The following is a 22,144-nucleotide window of genomic DNA, read 5'->3' on the forward strand; positions in this document are numbered from 1 at the left end:
CACACTGAACACTGGCTCACCCTTTTTATGTGAATTGCTATTGCTTTTACATACATACAGTAATATTTGTACTCTCTCTTGTCCTTCTCTCCTCAACATATCAGTGCTCCCTCATTCAGTCTCAAGTCAGCTGGGCGTAACGTCATTGCAGTTACGTACGATTTTATGCATCTTTTATGCTAAATGTTACATTGAAAGGTAAATTTCATATTAAAGCTTTATACATTTATTTATTTTGTCAAATATTGTTATCATTAAACTATACAGTGGTACCCCCGTATTCGCGGGGGATGCGTACCAGACCCCCCCGTGAATAGTTAGAACCCGCGAATGTTTGGAACCCCTATAAAAATGCTAAAAACAGCCTATTTTGTTAGTTAAAACTCAAGAAAAACCCCAAAAAAACCCTAAAAAATTTTCATACATGGTTTTTTTTTTAATAGATTTATCACAAAAAGTGCATTTTATGATGAAATTCATCAAAAAAACCAGGAATTTGTGGATATTTACCATAGAAAAATACCGCAAATGCGCGAATTTTCTGCGAATAATGCAGGGAAACGTTCCCGAGAGAAATCCGCGAATGTGTGAGTCCGCGAATCTGGAGAACGCGAATACGGGGGGTCCACTGTATATTGTAAATTTTAAAAATTTAATACGGTTCAACTTTAAGACCCAGTACGCCATCAAATACAAGCATACACTGGATAATCAGTCAGTTCGAAGTACGAGCATTTGATCAACAGATGATACAAAATTTTCTCGAAAATTTTGTCCGAAAATGGAAAGTTCAAAACATAAGAAAGATTCAACAAATGAGGTACCACTGTACTAAATTTTTTTTTGTAGTGAGTGTACTAATCCTCCCGACAGCTTAGCTTAAATTAAAGTTTTTTGTCATTCCTAGTCTGATAACATGATGATATGTTTCAAAGACCCTGAAATTGAAAATTTGACTACACAGTAATATATTAATTGCAAAACCGAGCTTTTAAAGGACAAGTTAAGGGATGTCAAACATTAGCTTTAATTCATCATAAATCTAATTTCTGGGTTTGACCTGTGTCTGCCGGTGAAAAAATCCCTGTAGCTCATTTTTCAAGTATAAATATATCCTAAATATACCAGAGAAAAAGCTAGCATGGTATGCTGAAGTTACTACCCTCAGTGCGAGCACCTCAAGGGGTGTCGGTATAAGTAAAGGGGCGTAGTGGAAGCCACTATTCACTGGCCCTCTGCCACTTAGAAGATCCCTTCTCCAAAACCACTCTACGGTGGGAGCCGTTACAAGCTCCACTCGCTACTACTACTAATACCCACGCGCGTTCCACATTCCTGTACTATTAGCAATCTGTGTGTGCACTTCGCTTCGGTTTTGGTACCAGGATTTTTCGTTTTTTTCGCAATGGCAACACCAGATCTTCCTACTACACCTAAGTTGAGTACTCCAATTTACGTGTTTATGATTTTTATGATTGAAATGTTTCCATAAGTTGCCTTCGGCCCCTCAGAACAGTATTGTGGGCGCCGTCAGCTGTGCCGCCATTTTGGGAACGTCATCAGAGCGCGAGTGGTTTTTCACACACGATAACTACATAAATATTTTTCATATTATATGTTAGGCATTACATACTTTCATCTAGGTGATGTGTAGTCATCAGTGACATATGTGTATTGCGTATTTACTTTATCCAAAGTAAGACTGGGAGTAGGCCTAACTCGCTCGTGACTTTCGTTGGGGGTATAAGAGGAGTGGGTTAATTTACATCGTAAATAAAAAGACCCCCCCCCTCCCCAGGGACTCAAGGGTGAGTTTGCGCCAGTCTCTACATAATTTTATATCGATGCACAATATTATTATTATTAAGCCTATCATATTTGTGCAGGGAGAGAGGGGTCTCTCTCTCTCTCTCTCTCTCTCTCTCTCTCTCTCTCTCTCTCTCTCTCTCTCTCCGTCTAGTAGTGAGATTACGTATGAGTAGTGCTGACATAATCTTAGATAAGTCTTGATTTATGTACGTTGTTGATTTCACTAAGGTCGGATGAGTTCTCCCCACTTAGTTCAACCTAGCCTAGGCTAACCCTAGGAAGGTAGGCTAGGTGTCCCTTCCCTAGTACCCTTAGATGCACCCTACTCCCCCTGTGGTGCTATTAGGCTAGCAGGGAGGATGTTAAAATAGAGAGATTCTCTACCAGTGTGCTCTCGGATCTGCCTCCCTACTGGTCTAAATCGAAGGAATTCAGTTTAGTAGGTTTGGTCGAGGTCCACCCGCCCTGCTGGTCTAGATAAAAATTTCGATTTAGTAGGTTTAGTCGAGGACTACCGTCCACTTCAGTCTGGCAGGGGTGGTTAGTTGGCCTACCCTGTCCAGTTTGGTCATGGTCTCGGAACTTAAATGGATCCATACGGGTACTTCTCCCTTTTTGCCTAATTTCCTTGCAACTCTTCCATTAGACCTCACTATGAATATGGTATATTGTAGTATTTATGTTATTTATAGGTTATTGTAAATACCGGTCTGGTACGCCTTGGCCTAACCCGGCATAGCTTCCTGATTGAGAGTGACCACCATCTAACCGCGATGGGCCATGAGCCAGTCGGCCTACTCCCTATAAGGGGTAGGCTATGTAGCCTTGGTATAAGTCTATCTCTGATCGGTTGGGTGGCCAGGCGATCATGACCGGCCACATATACCACAACCCCCCCCTCACTAAGGTGTGGGGGGAGGGCTATTGGTATTAATTTGAATATTAACCCCGTATGTCTCCGAGTAGACGTTTCCGCCGACTTACAAGCGGCCTGGTACCGCACCAGTTAGCGGATGTAGCTCCGGAGCGTACATTTTATAAGCTCCGTCGCTCATTGTTTCGTTCTCCAACACCCCCCCCCTTCCCCGGGTGGATTCGGGCTGGGAGTTACGCTCCCTCTAAATTAGTGCGCACAGGTTCAGAGGAATGCCTTACTGATCCGCCGCACTAGCCCCTTTCGTCCTTAGTCTCGGCCCTGGCGAAGTGAAAGAAGCAGGTCAGGGTTCAGCTAGGGTAACATGTAGCCTTCCGACTCAGCCATACGCAACGGAGAAAAGGGGAAAATCTCCCCCCCCCCCCTCTCCGGCGGACCTCAGATCCCGCATGACGAACCGGTATCTACCTTCTGAGGGCGGAATCGAGACCAGGCTAATACACCCAAAAGTAATTACTTTATTCATGGTAGTTATTTGAATATACGTAGCGAATAGATCTTGACCCATCTAAGTTAAGGTGCATGCTCTCTTCATAAGTTACCGAAGTTTGGTGCTCATAAACAAATTCCATTTACAGATGGTTCACTGCCAGGCAGAGGGGTACCCCGCCTCCCTGGGCAAGCCGTACGGCCACGTAGTGTGCCGTTCGCACGCCAACTGTGCGGTGCAACTTGAGAACTACATGGTTTGGCACCCTGACGCATGTATGGTGTGCTACGACATGGTGTCCACCTTGGTTGATGAGCAGGTAACTACCTCGCTACATCATTGGTGTACAAGTCCTGTTATAATGACTTAATAAGCTGTTATACAGACTTTACTTCCAGTTAAAATACTAACACGGTTCCTCCCTGACAGGCTGATTCAGCGGCTCGACATGAAGCAAGGGTAAAACCTCAGGAAGTGGGTGGCCGGCTTCGGGAAGAATGCTCCGAAGGGACAACCCTGCATACTGGACACCGGACTATGCTTCCTTCTGTTCCAGGGAGCCACAGCCAACACGGCGGTTCCGGCGGACGTAGCAGACTCCCTGATAGAAGCCATCTGGATGGCAACCATGCCGGTCCCCGACGACCAGGACTAGATGGACAAAGTGGCGGCCATCAATATCAACATGGAGCCCATGGTCACGGAGGAACAGGTAGGTGGGGAGGTAAGTGAGGCGAGTCTCATTCTTAGCCCTACTCCTTCTTCTTCCTCTTCCTTCCTGGGCTTCTCCAGGCCCACCCCTCCTAGTGCGGGAGCACTTTCCGTCGCTCCCATGGTAAAGACTAAAAACCAAGACCCTGAAAAAGGGTACGAAACCAGCTCCGCCGGCGGCGACTGAGTTGTCCTTGGCCCCACAGCCGTCGATTTCGTCTGCACAGTCGCCTGCTGCCACAAACCCTCCCCCTACTGTGGGGATGGGTTTAGAGACCATCGCTCCTAAGGCGGTGGAGTCTGGTGTCGATCTAGCAAGCCTTCACTAGCCTTCTGTTATCGAAGGCTAGTGGAGTGATAGACCAGAGGCTTGAGGCGACACGCCTCGCCTCAGTCCCGGACACCTCCGGCCAGGCGTTTAAGTCTCTGACCGAGAGGATCAAGCTTCTAGAGGATATGCTCACCGGACTTCGGGACTCCGGCGCTATCCATGATGGTGCCGGATGCGTCCAAGCTTCCTCCTTTTGATAAGGAAAATCCATGGAGGCTGGCGCTGCATGCCCCGTTCTTGGACGGGAAGCTGACGATTGAAGGGTGCGGAACCCGGCCGATCAAGGATTTTGAATTATTTCCTCCAGGCCTCCAATTTCCATTCCCAGGATTCGTAAGACTATCAAAACATGCGCTAGTCCGGGTCGATAAAGTCCCGAAGGAGATGGAGATCTTCCTGAGGGAACAAGCACAAGCCACTTGGGTCCGCACCCTGTCCGAATGGGGTTGCGTTAACACTAAGTTAACGCTGCATAAGGGCAGATTTACAATGTTTGTAACCCCGGACGGGATTCCATCACCATGTACGTCTAAGGTGGCGGAATTAACGCTGCAAGCTGCGGCGGAGGAGAAACCTCTACCAGCACTGAGAGAGACGGAGGCTACCTCCCTTCTCCTGCCCACCGGATTGGACTTTTGGAAGGACGCTCCAGCGATGTTTACTACAGGTAAACTCAACCCGGGCTGCGCCTCCGACCTGTTTTCTGAGAAATTGCCCAGGATTCCGGACCACCTAGTGAAGACGGAATTTGAAGCAAAGACCAGACTGGCAAGATCTATCAACTCCGTCACTGCGGCGGAGTTGGTAGCATCCACCTATATTGAGGAGCAGGTATTCAGGGTCCTGACTAAGGCGCTCTTGCAGACGTTTCAGTCAGACCTATAAGATTTTGCCGTGGCAAGACGGGCTTGTAGGAAGCACGTCTTAGCGGGTGCCTCTATAAAACATGAGCCCAATAGGCTCATTAAGTCATCAATCTGGGGAGAGAACCTTTTCCCAAAAGAGGAAGTTACTAACATCCTCCAAGAGGCATCCAGAGCCAACCAGAGTCTTCGGATTCGTTGGGGTCTCCCCTTCAAACGACAGTTTGAGGGGCCCGGATACCAAGTCAGAACCAAGAAGGCAAGGAGGTATAATCCTTACCAAGGCTTGCGTCCACAGGCAATAATGCAAGCAGTGCCAGTTTCCCAGGTCGGAAAACCATCCACTTCTAAGGCGCACCCCCAACAGCAGTTTGTCCCCACAGCCGTTTACCTCTTCAACCATAGTGACCTCCCCGGTCTTTAACCCTACCTACGAAGCAAGAGATCTCTTTCACTCCAAGGTGATGGAATTTCTGGAATTCCTGGGATTCCAGATAAACAGGGAGAAACCCAGGCTCACCCCAGCTTCTCGTTTCCAGTGGCTGGGAATCCAATGGGACCTGAACAAACACGAGCTATCTCTCCCACCCAAGAAGGCAAAAGAAATAGCAAAAGCCACGAAGCGGTTTCTAAAAAACAAGAAAGCTACTCGGCGGGGCCAAGAATGGATTCTAGGTTCGCTGCAGTTTGCGTCTGTGACGGACGTCCTGTTAAAGGCCAGATTGAAGGATATCAATCGAATCTGGAGAACAAGAGCCAACATCAAACTCAGAGACAAGGTCTCAGTGATTCCGCCTATCCTGACAAAGAGCCTCCGTCCATGGACGTAACGCCGGAACCTGACCAAGTCAGTACCTCTACAATTCCCTCCGCCGTCTCTAACGATCCACAAGGACACATCTCTACGTGGATGGGGAGGGTATTCTCAGCACAAAAAGGTACAAGGAACATGGTCGGAAACATTCCGCCAGTTCCATATCAACATCCTGGAAGCAATGGCAGTGTTCTTGACCCTGAAACGTCTGTCTCCGGCCAAGAAGAAACATATAAGACTGGTCTCAGACAGTCTAGTAGTAGTCCACTGCATAAACAGAGGAGGCTCCAGGTCAAGCAAATTAAATCACGTATTGCTGGCGATTTTCTTACTGGCAGAAAAGAATCAGTGGCACCTGTCAGCAGTTCACCTAGCAGGAGTAAAAATGTTATCTCGGACTCACTTTCCAGGACACCCCGCTGGAATCGGAGTGGTCGCTGGACGAGGATTCGTTCCGGTTGTTGGCAAATCAAGTTCGGGGTCTTCAAGTAGACCTTTTTGCCACGGAAGCCAACCACAAACTACCCTGCTACGTGGCTCCCAACCTAGACCCTCTAGCTTACGGATGCGATGTCCTTAGAGTGGAACAACTGGCAGAAAATCTACCTCTTTCCACCAGTGAATCTTCTGATGAAGGTCTTGCACAAACTGAGATTCTTCACAGGCCAAGTAGCTCTAGTGGCACCCGACTGGCCAAAAAGCAACTGGTATCCACTCCTTCTAGAACTGAATCTCAGGCCCAAACGGATCCCCCATCCAGAACTGACGCAGGTAGTACAAACCCAGACTGTGTCAGCTTCCTCAAGAATTCTGAGTGCCCTAACTTTATGGACTTCATGAAGTTTGCGGCTCAGAGGGACGCTAGTATTGATCCTTTAAACATCCTATTCATTGAATCAGATAAGAGGGATTCAACGATTAAACAATACGATTCAGCAGTAAAGAAATTAGCCAATTTTCTAAAGGATTCAGTGCCCATGAGATGACCACAAATCTGGCAATCTCATTTTTTAGATCTCTTTCTGAGAAAGGTCTAGCCGCCAGTACCATTACTACGATAAAATCGGCATTAAGGAAGATTTTCCAGATAGGTTTTAATATTAAGCTGTCAGATGCATACTTCTCTTCGATTCCAAGAGCATGTGCTCGCTTGACACCAACAGACCGCCCCCAGGTGGTCTCTTGTTTTTTGAATGATGTCCTTAAACTTGCCTTAGACTCTAACAATGAGTCATGCTCATATTTAACACTTCTTAGAAAGACCTTATTTTTAATGGCCCTGGCCTCAGGCGCCAGAATATCTGAACTCTCGGCTCTCTCCAGAAATCCAGGCCATATTGACTTCCTCCCGTCAGATGAAGTCTTACTATCACCTGATCGGCAATTTCTGGCTAAGAACGAAGACCCACAAAACAGGTGGACTCCTTGGAAAATTCTCCCTCTCCACGCAGGATGCATCATTGTGTACCGGTCAATACTCTGAAATACCATTGTATCCAGGGACTTCCCAAAAGACTTCAGGCCCTCTGGTTATTAGAGAGAAAGGTGGGACAATTTCTCTGAAAGGTATTAGACAGCAAATACTGTACTTTATTAAACAGGCCAATCCGGATTCAGTCCCACATGTCCAAGACATCCGAGCAGTGGCTACCTCTATTAACTACTTTCAAAACATGAACTTTGAGGACCTGAAGAAGTATACGGGTTGGAAATCTCCAGCAGTATTTAAACACCACTATCTCAAAAACATAGAGGCCCTTAAATTCTCAACAGTGGCGGCGGGGAGTATAGTCTCCCCTGAATAACTGAGTCTTATAAACTCCCTTCCTAGCCCTTCTGTTATTCTTTCCCTAATACTCTCTCCTTCTTACCTGACTCGCTTGTATTCCCCACCAACCTCTCTCTTCCAGGCCGGGCTGGGCCTTGGCCATCCCGCCATCGGAACATGTATATATTATTGTGATACTGGTCGTGAAACCATATTGGTTTTACATACCATCTGTACATACCCGTCCAGTTGGCTCAGATACCAAGATGTACATTATCATTTACCAGTTTCTTGTAATTATTACTCTTAAGTCATAGTTTAAGCCCTAGTTTAAGTAGTATATAAGTTTAATTTTTGCATTAATTTTAAGACATTAAATCTAATTTCAATGAACCTTAGGTTTCATTAACCTCCATTTATACACTGGTTTGGTATCTATTTAGCTTGGATGGAATTCACTTATATGTTTTCACCGGCAGACACAGGTCGAACCCAGAAATGGGATTTTGAAGAAGGAAAAATCTATTTCTGGGAGAGGACCTGTGTCGCCCGGTGAACCCGGCCCTTCTTTCTCCTTTCCTTTCCCCCACCCTTGCCCAATTCAAGCCTGGAGGTCTATTCCAGGAATGAAGAACACGCGTGGGTATTAGTGGTAGTAGTGAGTGGAAGGTAAGGTGGGTGGCGCTTGTAACGGCTCCCACCGTAGAGGGGTTATGGAGAAGGGATCTTCTAAGTGGCAGAGGGCCAGTGAATAGTGGCTTCCACTACGCCCCTTTACTTATACCGACACCCCTTGGGGTGCTCGCTCTGAGGTAGTATAACTTCAGCATACCATGCTAGCTTTTTTCTCGGTGATATTTAGGATATTTATTTTATCTTTACAAAAAATGAGCTACAGGGATTTTTCACCGGCGACACAGGTCCTCCCCCAGAAATAGATTTTCCTTTGTCAAAATCCCTTTATACTTCAAATATTTTATGTTCATGATTATGCTCATATGAAGTTATTTCTATTCTGTTACTCAACAAGTTGGATATACTTTGCATTGTAAATCAAAACAATAACCTAAAGATTGATTTTATCATAAAAATAATTATTTTTGAGGTGAAACTTACCCTCTATCATTAGCCGACTCCAACATTGTGTGCTGGAGGTGGGATAAGAGATGCCCATAAAAGCTTATTGTCAGATATTAGAAATATCCTTATTACTGCTTACCTGATGAATATGATCCAATAGTAAGTACTTGTCAGATGAGGATTTTCATCAGGTGAGGTCCACTGATATAGGAGGTGGAACATGGACCCTGAATACATAAAGCCATTGGCTGAGATTGTGCAATGCAGAATGGCAAGTTACTTTTAGCTATCTGCGGGGATCTGGTACCCATCCCCGCAAATACTGGGGTCTACTGTAATTCACTTACTCTTTTGGCCAAAGCCAAGGCTACCAGAAAGTGTTAAAAAAAGAAAGGAGAGGGCCTTTAAAGTGTCTTAAGACAAAGTCTAATTTCGATGAAAGTGGCTTTAGTAGAACCTTCAGCATTCCAGTCAATCTCTTTGAAATACGTAATCCAGAATGTAATACATAAGCCAGCATGGATTTATAGCCGTGATGGAAGAAACAGACAAACCTCTGTTATCTTTCAAAAGCACAACAACTTTATTATAGTATTGTTAATTTTGGTGCAAAGCCAAGAAATACCCACAGATTTTCACCATGACAGCTCCCACTGTACTGATCAAGAAATAGTGGACTTTCCCCTTTGCCATTAGGAAAGAGTCCCTAGACAACTTAGAAAAGCCTCTATAGCTGAAGAGCTTGTCGACAGTTCCCATGTAGTTAGAAGAAGCCATTTCGATATTTCCATAAAGCTTCCATGGAGATAGGGCGAGGTGGGTGAATACCGAAGAGGGGGAACAAAAACCTTATGCTCTGGTACGAAAACTATTTCAAATTTCGCGCTGAAACTCACCACCAACACAGCAACCATCTCGGTGAACAACACGAAAGCAACAGATTTACGCCATCACCTCGTCTGTGTTTATCAGGTAAGAAAATTGATTTTTTTGGATGTCTGTTGAAATTTTTCACGCTTCTCATATAATGTCTCACATCCATGAATATGATGTGATTGTTTCTAGTTAAGTTTCATTACGATATTTAGCCATATTGACATGTTATCGAGCGAAATGAAGTGTGTCCTTTCAAAGTGGCTGCCACAGCATTGTTGAAAAAAAAAAAAAAAAAACATGGTGCGGGAGGACTACCGACCGTAAACATGTGGGGGGGGGGGGGGGGGGGGGGGGGGGGGGGGGGGGGGGGGGAGACTACTGATCGTAAACGTGGGGAAACATCAACTGCCAACACAGATGCGTGAAATTATGAAAATTTTGATATACTTTTGAAGTTTTGAATATTTGAAATTTTGAATATTTTTGAAATACATAATAAAAAGTGGAACAGTGTTTTTTGTGTCATGTTGAAGGTGATATTTAGTGAATTATGATTCAATATCAGTGTCATTATGCTTAAAAACAGGAAATTTATACTGGGTGGGTTCAACTTTACCTATTCATATGTCTAATGTCATTAAGTCTTTCTGATCTAGCCTACTGCCTTCTTGGAAGCCTGATCATTAGTGTCATTATGCTTAAAACAGGAAATTTGGTTTTTGGAGGATCCCCCCACCCCCCGGCAGTGTTTCCCACGTTTTTGGAGCACCAACTACGGTCCCAAAAATTTTTAAAGTGTAAAATATGACACTTATTCTCGGACTTAAGGATTTATGAGTATACCATAAGTAGGCCATGTTGTGCAGTTTGTTGTGGGCACTGTGTGCACTTCTCAGATACAAAATGGATTTTTTAGGCAATTTTTTTCTATTAATAGGTCGGTATTCATTCCCCCACCTCACCCTAATTATCTGGGAACTTCTACTGACATTTCCAGAAGGACTGGGAACTAGTGCCTCCTCAGCCACCAAGGCACAATTAGAATAGTGGTGGTGTTCCTGGAAACCTGCAACTTCATGAGTACCCCCTTCAACAGAGGTTAACATGGGAAGGCATAAACAAATAGGTTTGTCCAATCTTGAACTATAACATCTACTACCCAGGCTTGAAGGTCCAGAACTGGGGAGAATACAGCTGGAGACGATGATTCAGCTTCATTGTGAAGAGATCAACAGTAAAGCTTTGAGGTTGCTTGTGACACAAAACAGTTCACCTTTCACACCAAGAAATTCCTTCCCTAGGGATGCAAAATTGCTTAGGGCTTATCAAGGGATCCCTGACCAAAGGAGGAAATCTACCTTATAGAATATCACTCTGCCCTCTCTCTGACACAGATACTACAGTTGAACCTCTTAAAACAAGCATTCCATGGTCCAGGAACTCCAATGGTTCTGCTTGATTTGAATCAGCTGCCATTAGTTCACTGAGTGCCTGTGAGGGTGGTGCCACATATTGTTAAAACTTAACCAAGAGCAAAAATTATGCCATATCTATCTTGTTTTTATGAAAATAATTGTTAGTTATAAAAATGTGTGAAGTTAAATATGTTTTTGATATTCAACGTAAATGCACAAATATATTTTTTAGAGATTCCACTTGAATAGGCTCTACCAAGTCAAAACTCTTAGTCAAAACAATGAGACATTTGGCAATACATGAATTCCTTGCTCTTAAAAGTGCTTGAAAGACCTCATTTCTTTTAAATAGCTGTACGTATACAGGCAGTCCCCGGGTTATGATGGGTTCGGCTTACGACGTTCCGAGGTTCAGGGGCTTTTCAATTATATTATTCAGAAATTATTTCCATGGTTACTACGCCTACAACGCTCATCTGGCACAAGAAATATGACACCAAAAAAGCAAAATAATCAATATTTAAAGGTTTTTCTTGATGAAAAATGCAATAAGAATGCAGTTTACATAGTTTTCAATGCACCCAAAGCATTAAAACTAAGGTTTTCTTACAAATTTTGATGATGTTCTGGCTTACGACGATTTTAGGGTTACAGCGCATCAAGAACGGAACTCCCATCGTAACCCAGAGACTGACTGCCTGTATTACACATTTGATATGTCACCCACACCCATGAGATCAGATGATGATAAGAGGTAAGAAGCACAAGCATAAATCTTTATCTATGCTAGGAAATGTTTCTATCCTTCCCTCCCAATAGCAAATGTTGTGCTCATTTTCCTCAATAGATGGCAGTATGCTTTGTTTGCTTTTTGACAGCGAATGCACGGTGTGAGTGATCACCAAAATTTTTTATTTTCTTCATTTAATTACCCTACAATCAAAATAAATGATGAAAAAAACTTAAGTGATAATTATGAAGATAATAAATTTAGGAGATAAAAGGGGCTTTCACAAGCCCTGAACTGTATACACGATGCCCTTAGGGTGCTCGCGCGAGGGTAGTAACCTCTGCATACCAATGCTAACTTTTTTTCTGGTATATTTAGAAAGTATTTATATCAGAAAAGAGGCTAGAAGGACCTTTTCACCGGCGAACACAGGTCGACCCAGAAAAGTCATCAATAATATTTTGCAAATTCTGAGAAAAGATAAGTGGTAGTCAACTTATGGTTAGACTAACTCAGGAATGTAGGCTAAATGTGTTAAATAAAGCACAATAATTTAAAGAAAATTATACAGCATGAATTTATAAAATGATAAAGTGAAAACAAATGAGTAATAAAATTATAAAACATGGTGTCAGAACTTGCCAAGTTGTAGGCTAAGTTGGCAACTAAGCTATTTGTCTGTGGAATTAGCTTGCAAGACTGTGTTTACATAGGAGCGTTAATTTTTAGGAGTGTATTCTATACTCCAGGGTTTTCTGCGGTCCGGCCAGTGGCCTGTTCGCAAGGTTCGCGGAATTAGGAGGTTGTACTGTACCATCTTATCTAACTCTTCAGATTCTTTAAGATCTCAAGTGTTGCTGGCAGGGTGTATGGCTATAATAGAGATAAAGGTGCTACAGGTAATACAGGACCAGTTTCCATAGTGTACATATGTGCCTGTCTCAAGTGACAGGGCTACTAGGACTGGAATTGGGTCTCCAACCCCTAACTATTGTTTCTTCCTCTTTACAATAATATTTCAATACTACTACTATGTAAGGAACTTCAAACTGCCATAACCTATTGTGAAGATGGCAGTGGAGATCAGATGAAAGAATTTGGAAACATTATTTTTCCAGTAGCATACATATACCTCCCAAAATTAATGCACCCTATAAGCAGGCAAATTCGCGACATATTTCTTACCTGATTGAGGGGAATGTCATGTCCCACCATGCTACGAAGGCAGTATATTATTGCTGAAACAGTAATAGCCCTAGGAGCATTACAGTTTCCCCAAACTTCAGGTCCTGTACCCCTGAAATAATCAGAATCTTAATAACAGTAAGAGATAAACTGAGTAACTAAATATTACTTCCAGTTAAAATTTCAGGTATACAGTCTTAGTATACTTTACTAAAAATAGCAGCAAATTATAACTAATATAATATTGATTATTAGCAAAGAATAATTACAAAATAAATGAACAAAGCCTAAAAATATTTTTAAAAATTTTTTAGGACTTGTTTATTACATTACAAGTCAAAAAGGCTACTTTTAAGAAACAGCATTGCCAAAACCAATAGAAATAAAACCAAAACCAATGGAGATAAAAAACAACCAAAACATTATGAACACCTACTTGTTGATTGTGAAAATGCACGATAATCAGTAACAAAATGGCAATAACTTTCTTTTAATTAAAAAGCCAAATTTTATCCTTATAACTAGCTGTACAAATGTAGGTGTTTTCAATAAGAGTTAAGGGTGGGAGGAGGATGGTTCTCAATGACAAAAGAGAACAAGATAACAAATTTTTAAATAAATTTGTATTTTTCATAATTAACAACCCCGTCTTAACATTTGGATAAATTTTCTAGCACCAGCTGGAAAACTAGTAAAATTAATACAAAAAATTATGTATGCAAGGGACTATTGACATCTGTGCTTGATCCTGAGCTATGTGGGAGCTTCCACAATGCCTTTGGCATCTTGTGATAGCATCAGTTACTCTTGCAAGCCAGTTTAACAGTCAGAGGGGTGGTTACAGGTGAGCCCTTTATATGTTAAGACCTCATGTTTTTTCATTATGAAAAATCCAAATTGATTTTTAAAAATTTTGTTTGTTCATACACGAAACAAACCTTCGGTCTTAACAATAGGATAGACTTACTCATTGGTGGGAGGTAAGTATTGTTAACCGACTGGGAGTTTGCCACCTTTCATCAATTTCTGATTAAAAGGAATTCTAAGACAACTGACCTTAACCTTAGAACCTATGATAAACGAGTATCTTTAGGTTCATATTTCTGGGTGTTTCATATAATGTCATAGTTCATTGCATTTGCAGAAGATGGAGAGCTATCTGTTCCAATAACAAACCAACATATTCTCTTATGTGGGTTTATCATCATCCCTCTCCTTGCTACAGAGAGGGATGTGCTGCTACTGAAAGGTATCTTACATTTCTGGGGCTCAGCTCGTGTCGCTGCGCGAAATATCCTTAATCTATTATTTCTAGGGTAAATGTACTAACACATACCAGAGAATAAATAAAATAAAGAAAAAGGTCAGTATAACTGACTCGCTCACCCTCCAAGAGGGTGTCGGTATGAACACTAGGCGAGTGAGACCACTACCACGAGCCAAATGCCAATAGAAATCTCCCACTACAAAAACCCTCCATGAGGAGAGCCGAACCCACACAGTGAGCAGCTCGTTACTACTACTACCTCCATTCCCATGCTGCCGACTGCTGCGCCTCTGGTGGCCATCCTTTTCAGTTAGCGCACACGAGTCACGTGCTATTTTTCTCTCTGTGTTTTTTGTGCCCTTTCGTTGGATTTATCTATAATGGAGCGTGCAGCTATCGCAGCAGCTAAGTTAAGTACTCAGTATTTATGGGTTAGTTGGTTTTTTCCGGCCCTGAGGTCAGTATTTGCCGTTTTTTTAGGTATAAATACGAACTCTGGGTCGGAAGCATGGCAGCATGGTTCTGCCTCGTGGGTGAGTTCGTTCTTGGTCTCCCATACCTAGAACATCCCCTTATCTATGTACGCTCTATATTAATTATCGTTTTACGTTATGGGTACTGTCTACTCAGGTTTTGTCATGCATGCATGTCTTTTTAACCTTATGTAGCTTCTTCTTTCACCGACCCTCCTAGTCCCGGCTCTTAGTATCGGCCTCTGACTAGCTTTGAGTGGTAGACTTTCCTTCGGGTTAGTCGTACACTCCTGGATTTTTTCTCCTACTATATTGTTTTCTTTCTTTTATTTTTATTTAATTGTACCATGTATTTTGTTATGGTTAGGTTAGTTAGGCGTCTGGCTTAGCCTAGGTCCTGGCTCATTGAGCCTATACTACCGCTCATCAGTTCGGATTGCTTCCCTCTAGCATCTCCTCTGATCAGTTGGTTTTTGGCCCAAGTGGGCCCTTTATGCTACTGCTTTTCAGTTCAGTTGCTTCCCGATAGCATCTCTCTGATCAAGTTGGTTTGTCCTAGGCTTAGTTGTTTTGTTTTGGTCTTACCGCCTCGTGGTCACTACGCGATCACGAGACAGCCAGACGCCTGCCCAGTCACCTTCCCCCCCCCTCCCGCTCTTCCATAGAGTCGGGGGTGGGAGGGTGGGTCGGTCTGCCATGCTCGCTCCACATACCCGAGCCTGCTTCCCTCTCTCCCCCCAGGCGGAGGGGCCAGGGAGACGGGACAGACCCAGACTGGATTCGACCTCTCCGGTTCGTCTCGGTCCGGCCGGGTGGTAATGTGGTGGGGGGTTACTGGCCTTTCCCCCCATCCGTTGCTTCCTTGTCGCTCCGTGTTCGCTCGAGCCTGTATGTCTTCTCGCTCTTTCCCACCTTACTAGGGCTCCTTTCCTGATCGGAGTCCTGGCATCCAGCGGAAAGATGTTAGTCCACCCAGTAGAGTGGACCGGAACATACAGTGGGTCCCTGCTAACCTTTCCGTATTGCTGAGTTACTACACTCCGCTACGCACTGGACTTGGTCCGGTTCGTTTGAGTTTTAGGTTTAAGTGTTATTAGATTAACTATAAGTTTGTTTATCTTAAGTACCTTAAACCTTCCCCCCCTCCCTTACGAGTCTTACCGGATCTCTCCGGGATTATGCCTATTCAGGCAAAGCAGGGGGGGTTATGCCCCAAATTTTTCCGAGCTCCGGCATGCAACGGAGTTCTTCTGTCCTTTAGCCTGTAAGTGATATCTTTAAGATACTCATGTCTTCCCACTTACAGGTGCCACCAACTGTGAGCATCCGGGATGCGCCGCCACACTTCAGGACCCATGTGGACACGAAGTTTGCCGGTCCCATGCTCCATGCGCGACTCTGCACGGGGACATCCAGGTCTGGTACCATGAGACGTGTACCATATGTTACGATCTGGTGAGCCAGCTTTTAGAAGGGGTAAGTTTTCCATCTCCCGGTAGCTGCGTCGCTTCTGTTTTAGTGCTTAAGTTTCATCATTCACTTTAACTTAAGGCATCTAAGTTTAAGTTATACTTTAAGTTTTAGTTTTAAGTGATTCTTAAATCTAATCTACGCCCTCTCTTCCAGGCGCCGGCAGTGAGGGATACCGCACTGGCAACCCTGCGGGCCTGGGTCGGCGGTTTTGGGAAGAACGCCGCCAAGGGTATGCCCTACATCTTAGAGAAGCGGTTGGCGTTGTTAATCTTCCCCGGAGGCAAGGCGACAGGATACGTCGACCCAGTAGAGGCAGGCCCCGACTATCGCCTTCATCCAACAACAGCTGGCTGCCCTCATTAACTGACCAAGACCAGGATATCTCCACAGACGTCGCGACTTTAGATATTAATGTGGAACCTATGGTAGGTGTTGACGACCTGTTGGTCGAGGTAGGTAACGGTGGACACCCAAGGGTCACCCTTGGGGCGTAACTGTTTTCTTCTACTCCTGCAACCTCTCCATCCTTCCAAGGCTTTACAGGTGATGAATTGTATACTCCTCCTGACGCTTCGGTTAGACCTAAGGTCAAGGGTCAAGCAGTGAAATCCTTGACTAAGACGTCGTCGTCGTCTAAGAAGACGACTATTCGGCGTCATCCTCTCGCGTAAGTCTCCGGCTGGGAATCCCGGAGCAGACAGGTCTAAAGCTTCTAGCTCCGGCTCTAAGTCCTCGAGGAGTAAATCCTCCAGAGAGAGATCTCGCACTCCGGCAGAGTCGCCAGTTCCGTTACCCTTGGTTCCGATTTCAGAGCCACCCCTCCACCTCCGCAGCAGCTCCGGCCTTGGACTCCAATGCTGGCCTGTTGCAACAGGTGGGCGACCTGGTTGGGTCCCTAAAGAGTAGCATGGAACAAATGATCTCTCGTTTGTCGGATAGGATTACTTCCCAGGACTCCATTATAGCCGGACTGAGAGAAGCCCCTCTAGCCTCTCCTCCACTTTCAATACGAGTTGGAACTCAGCTTCCTCCGATATGACTCGCTCACCTCCGTTCTCGATGAACAATCCATGGAGAGTAGCGTCATACGCCCCCTTCCAAGACGGTCTCATTTCTATACCTGGAATGGAACTCGAAGGATAGAGGACTTCGAGTTCTACCCGGAAGACCTCCAGCCTCCGTTCATAGGCTACGCAAGGCTTACAGCTTCAGCCATGGTTCGGGATGGATAGGGTACCAAAGGAGACCAGTCCTCTATTCACGAGACCAGGCTCAGAGAGAATGGCTCAGGTGTTTAGAGGACATGGATTGTTCTAATACCAAGATACAACCTTTTAAGAGTCCCTTTACCATTTTCACAATGGATGAGAGTACCCCGCTCCCGTTCCTGACAAAGATCGCGAGGTCTACCATCCCAGCGGCCCAGAAGGGGGAACCCCCATGCCCTCATTGAAGAAGGAAGCAGATCCCACATCTCCGTTGCTCCCCTCAGCCGGAGAATTGTGGGAAGACTTGCCAAACACCTTCTCAGCTGGCAAACTCAAACCGGACTGTGCTATGGAGCAGTTTGGTGAAAAGCTACCCAGGCTCCCAGATAGCCTTATTCAGGCTGAATTTGACGCAAAATCACGATTAGCCAGGTCAATTACTCTATGGCTATGTCCGAGTAGCAACCATAGCCTATGGCTCAGAACCGCTTTTTAACTCATGACCGCCAAAGCCCTGACTCAAACGGTACAGTCGGATATGTTTGAGTTTGCCACTGCTAGAACGAATTGTAGGAAGCATGTCCTACAAGAGGCAACCATTCGACATGAGCCGAATAGGTTACTCTTCGTCTAACATCTGGGGAGCAGATCTCTTCCCAGAAGCTATGGTGAAGGAAGTCCAGTCAGAGGCTACGAGGCTGAACCAGAGCTTAACGGACCCGTTGGGGGCCTACGGCTAAGAGGAGGCAAGATCTAACACCTAAAGGTAAGGACAGAGGAAACCTAGGCGTTTCCATCCTTACCAGAAAAAGCAGCCACGCTTTCCTCAGCAAGTTCCAGCGGTTGCCCTTAGTGCAAACAGCCCAACCTTCCACTTCTAAAGCTCAATCACAACCAATTTATGTGATATCCCCTCAGCCTCAGCCCTCCACCTCTTACGCCATCTCTCCAGCTTACAATCAAGCCTTCGAGAGTCAAGCTTCACAGAAGTATGGACCGCTCGGGTAAGGGAGGCAGAGGTAAGCGTTCCTTTCGTGGGAGAGGGTCGGGAGGCCCCCTTTAATAGGGAAAGCACTTCAGAGGACGGCCGAGGCGGTTACCAGAACCAATGAAGAACTTCAGGTAGGAGGGAGGCTGTTTCACTTTCGCCACCGGTGGAACTTCAGCGAATGGGCTCAGAGCATAGTGTCAAAAGGCCTGGGGTTTGGAGCTGGTTTACGAACCCACCTCCATCCAGACCTTTCCGTCAACTTCCTTCCAAGGAATTGACAGAGTACGCAGAGGACCTCCTTCAGAAAGGAGCTATAGCGAGAGTCAAGAGATTAAAATTTCAAGGTCGCTTGTTCAGCGTGCCAAAGAAAGGCTCACAAAAAAGAAGGGTAATCTTAGACTTGTCCCGCTTAAACTTAGCCATCCGCTGCGACAAGTTCAAGATGCTCACGATCTCGCAGGTGCGGACCTTACTTCCCCGTGGGGCCGTCACCACCTCTATCGATCTTACAGACGCCTACTATCATATCCCTATTGCAAGACACTTCCCGTCCATATCTGGGTTTCAAGATAGGAGACCAGGCATTCTCCTTCAAGGTAGTTCCCTTCGGACTCAACGTGGCACCCAGGGTGTTCACGAAACTAGCGGAAGTGGTAGTGCAACAACTCAGATCAGGGGAATATGGTAGTAGCGTATCTCGACGATTGGTTGATCTGGGCTTCAACAGTCGAGGAATGCAACAGAGCTACACTGAAAGTGATTCAGTTCCTGGAATATCTAGGCTTCAAGATAAACAGGACCAAGTCAAGACTCACTCCAGAGTCAAACTTTCAGTGGCTGGGCATTCAATGGAATCTATCCTCCCATACTCTGTCGATTCCATCAACCAAAAGGAAAGAAATAGCGAAGTCAGTCAAGCAATTTCTAAGTCACAAACTGGCGTCAAGGAGGGCTCAGGAGAGGATCCTGGGTTCTCTCCAGTTTGCATCAGTGACGAACGTCTTAATGAAAGCCAAACTGAAAGACCTAACCAGAATCTGGCGCTCACGAGCAAATGTCAGGTCCAGGGACAAACTATCCTCAGTCCCTCTGATTCTAAAGAATCGACTTCGGCCGTGGGCGAAAGTCAAGAATTTGTCAGTGTCAGTACCCCTTCAGTTCCCTCCACCAGGGATCACCATCCACACAGACGCGTCCTTAAGCGGTTGGGAGGGTATTCCCAGGTCCAAAAAGGTTCAAGGAACTTGGTCACCTCAGTTCAGTCAGTTCCATATAAACGTACTGGAGGCGATGGCAGTGTTCTTGACTCTAAAAGGTTACGCCCACCAAAGTACTCCCACATAAAGCTAGTTCTGGACAGCGCAGTGGTAGTACATTGTATAAACAGGGGAGGCTCCAAGTCACGTCATCTAAATCATGTCATGGTAGCCATCTTCTCCCTGGCAGACAAGTTCAGTTGGCATCTCTCCTCCACTCCACATAGCTGGAGTAGAGAAAACGTCATAGCAGACGCGGTTATCCCGATCAGTGCCCCTAGAGTCGGAATGGTCACTGGACAACAGTTCGTTCCAATGGATCCTTCAAAGAGTTCCAGGCCTACAGGTGGATCTCTTCGCATCTCAAGCGAATCACAAAACTGGCCGTGTTATGTAGCCCCCAACCTGGACCCTCTGGCCTATGCCACGGACGCCCTGGCTCTAGACTGGAACAACTGGAGAAGATTTATGTCTTTCCTCCAGTGAATCTTCTATGAAAGTTTTAAACAAACTCAGGACATTCAAGGGCGTCAAGTGGCTCTAGTAGCCCCAGACTGGCCGAAGAGCAATTGGGTATCCCCTAATTCTGGAACTGGGCCTTCGTCCTCTTCGGATCCCCAATCCCAGGCTCTCCCAGTCAGTACAAACGAAGACTGTGTTCGCTTCCTCAGGGATTCTCAAAACCCTAACTTTATGGATTTCATGAAGTTTGCGGCAAAAAGAGATGCGAATATTGACCCTCAGAATATTCTCTTCTTGGAATCCGATAAAAGGGATTCAACTTTGAGACAGTATGATGCGCTGTCAAAAAAGTTAGCAATCTTCCTGAGAGAATCAAGAATATTAGAATCATGACAGTTAATTCTGCTATATCCTTTTTCAGATCCTTATTTGAAAAAGGTTTAGCAGCTAGCACGATTACGACAACAAGTCACCCTTGAAAAGATATTTCAATTTGGGATTCAACATAGACTTGACGGATTCCTACTTCTCGTCTATTCCTAAGGCATGTGCTAGACTTAGACCTTCTGTAAGGCCTACGTCAGTTTCATGGTTCTTAAACGATGTTTCTAAAATTGGCTTCAGAAACCGATAATGACACATGCTCGTTTATAATGCTCTTAAGAAAAACCCTGTTTTTATTAAGCTTAGCTTCAGGAGCAAGAATTCAGAACTGTCGGCTTTATCCAGAGATCGGATCATATTCAATTCCTTCCCACAGGGGAAGTCCTACTTTCTCCGGAACGTAGCTTTTTAGCAAAGAATGAAGATCCTTTGATGAGGTGGGAACCTTGGAAGGTACTACCCCTTCCACAAGATGTATCTCTTTGTTTGCCCAGTTACAACCTTACGAGCCTTTCTGTCCAGGACCTCCTCACCTCATCGGGTCCCCTCTTTAAGAGGGAAAAAGGTGGAACTTATCCATTAAAGGCATCAGGCAACAAATCCTGTACTTTATTAAGCAAGCCAATCCTGACTCTTTCCCGAAAGAAAGCACATGATGTCAGGGCAGTAGCCACCTCAATTAATTATTTCCACATATGAACTTCGATGAGTTGAAAAAGTATACCGGATGGAAATCGCCGACAGTGTTCAAACGTCATTACCTTAAGTCCCTTGGAAGCTCTGAAAATTTTCAGCAGTTAGCAGCGGGTAACATAGTTCCCCTGACTCTAGTTAATTTGTAGTAGAAGATTCAGTCCTCCTTTCTACCTGCCTCACCCAACAGTTCGTCTATTCCTGCCGTGTTCACTTACATTCACCTTGTGTGTCTTAGCTGCTTTTATGATGATGTAGTGGGTGCCCCTTATTTTTTTGCTAGGGACACTCACAGATGATTATGGATATTGATCTCATGGATGTTACCCCCTTATTTTTATGCTAGGGGATACATCTTATTTATAATGGTTACGGGTTTTGTATATTAAGTCATATACATTCCTTATATATTATCATTGTTGATTAATTTGTTCATTTGATTATTTTAATTGCTATTATATTTTTGATATACATGCCTTTACAGATACCATTTGTTTACATGTAAGATATTTTTACCTCTGTACTTATGTAAATTACCTTATGATAAGAAACATGATTAGAATTAAGGGTAATTTAAGCATATTTCTATTTTTGTATCACTGTGTATTTGTATCTTTTTAGCAATTATATTCTTTTTTTATATTTATTTTCTCTTTTATTTGAGACCTATTCTGATTTATTTTATTATTTTTGTTTACAATCTTGTGCTATTTCTCTGGTACGATTTCGCGCAGCGACACGAGCTGAGCCAGAAAAGGGATTTTGACGTAAGGAAAAAATCTATTTCTGGCGATTGGCTCGTGTCGCCAGCGAAATCCCACCCTACCCATCCCTTCGCCCAAGATTGTCTGCTAACTTCAGGATGGCCACCAGAGGCGCAGCAGTCGGCAGCATGGGATGGAGTAGTAGTAGTACGAGCTGCTCACTCTGTGGGTCGGCTCTCCTCATGGAGGGTTTTTGTAGTGGGAGATTTCTATTGGCATTTGGCTCG

At 44.6% G+C, this 22,144-nt stretch overlaps 1 protein-coding gene across 1 annotated transcript in view; it reads right to left on the minus strand.

The window, feature by feature from the left end:
• Nucleotides 1-22,144, minus strand: part of LOC135221310 (5-oxoprolinase-like) — a 709,982-nt gene that overhangs the window by 59,085 nt on the left and 628,753 nt on the right. The window contains exon 16 of the mRNA XM_064259114.1: nt 12,947-13,058. Within this exon, the coding sequence (XP_064115184.1) occupies nt 12,947-13,058 (112 nt within the window). The remainder of the gene's footprint in view (nt 1-12,946; nt 13,059-22,144) is intronic.

Source organism: Macrobrachium nipponense, chromosome 2 (assembly GCF_015104395.2).
Source record: "Macrobrachium nipponense isolate FS-2020 chromosome 2, ASM1510439v2, whole genome shotgun sequence".
NCBI lineage: Eukaryota > Metazoa > Arthropoda > Malacostraca > Decapoda > Palaemonidae > Macrobrachium > Macrobrachium nipponense.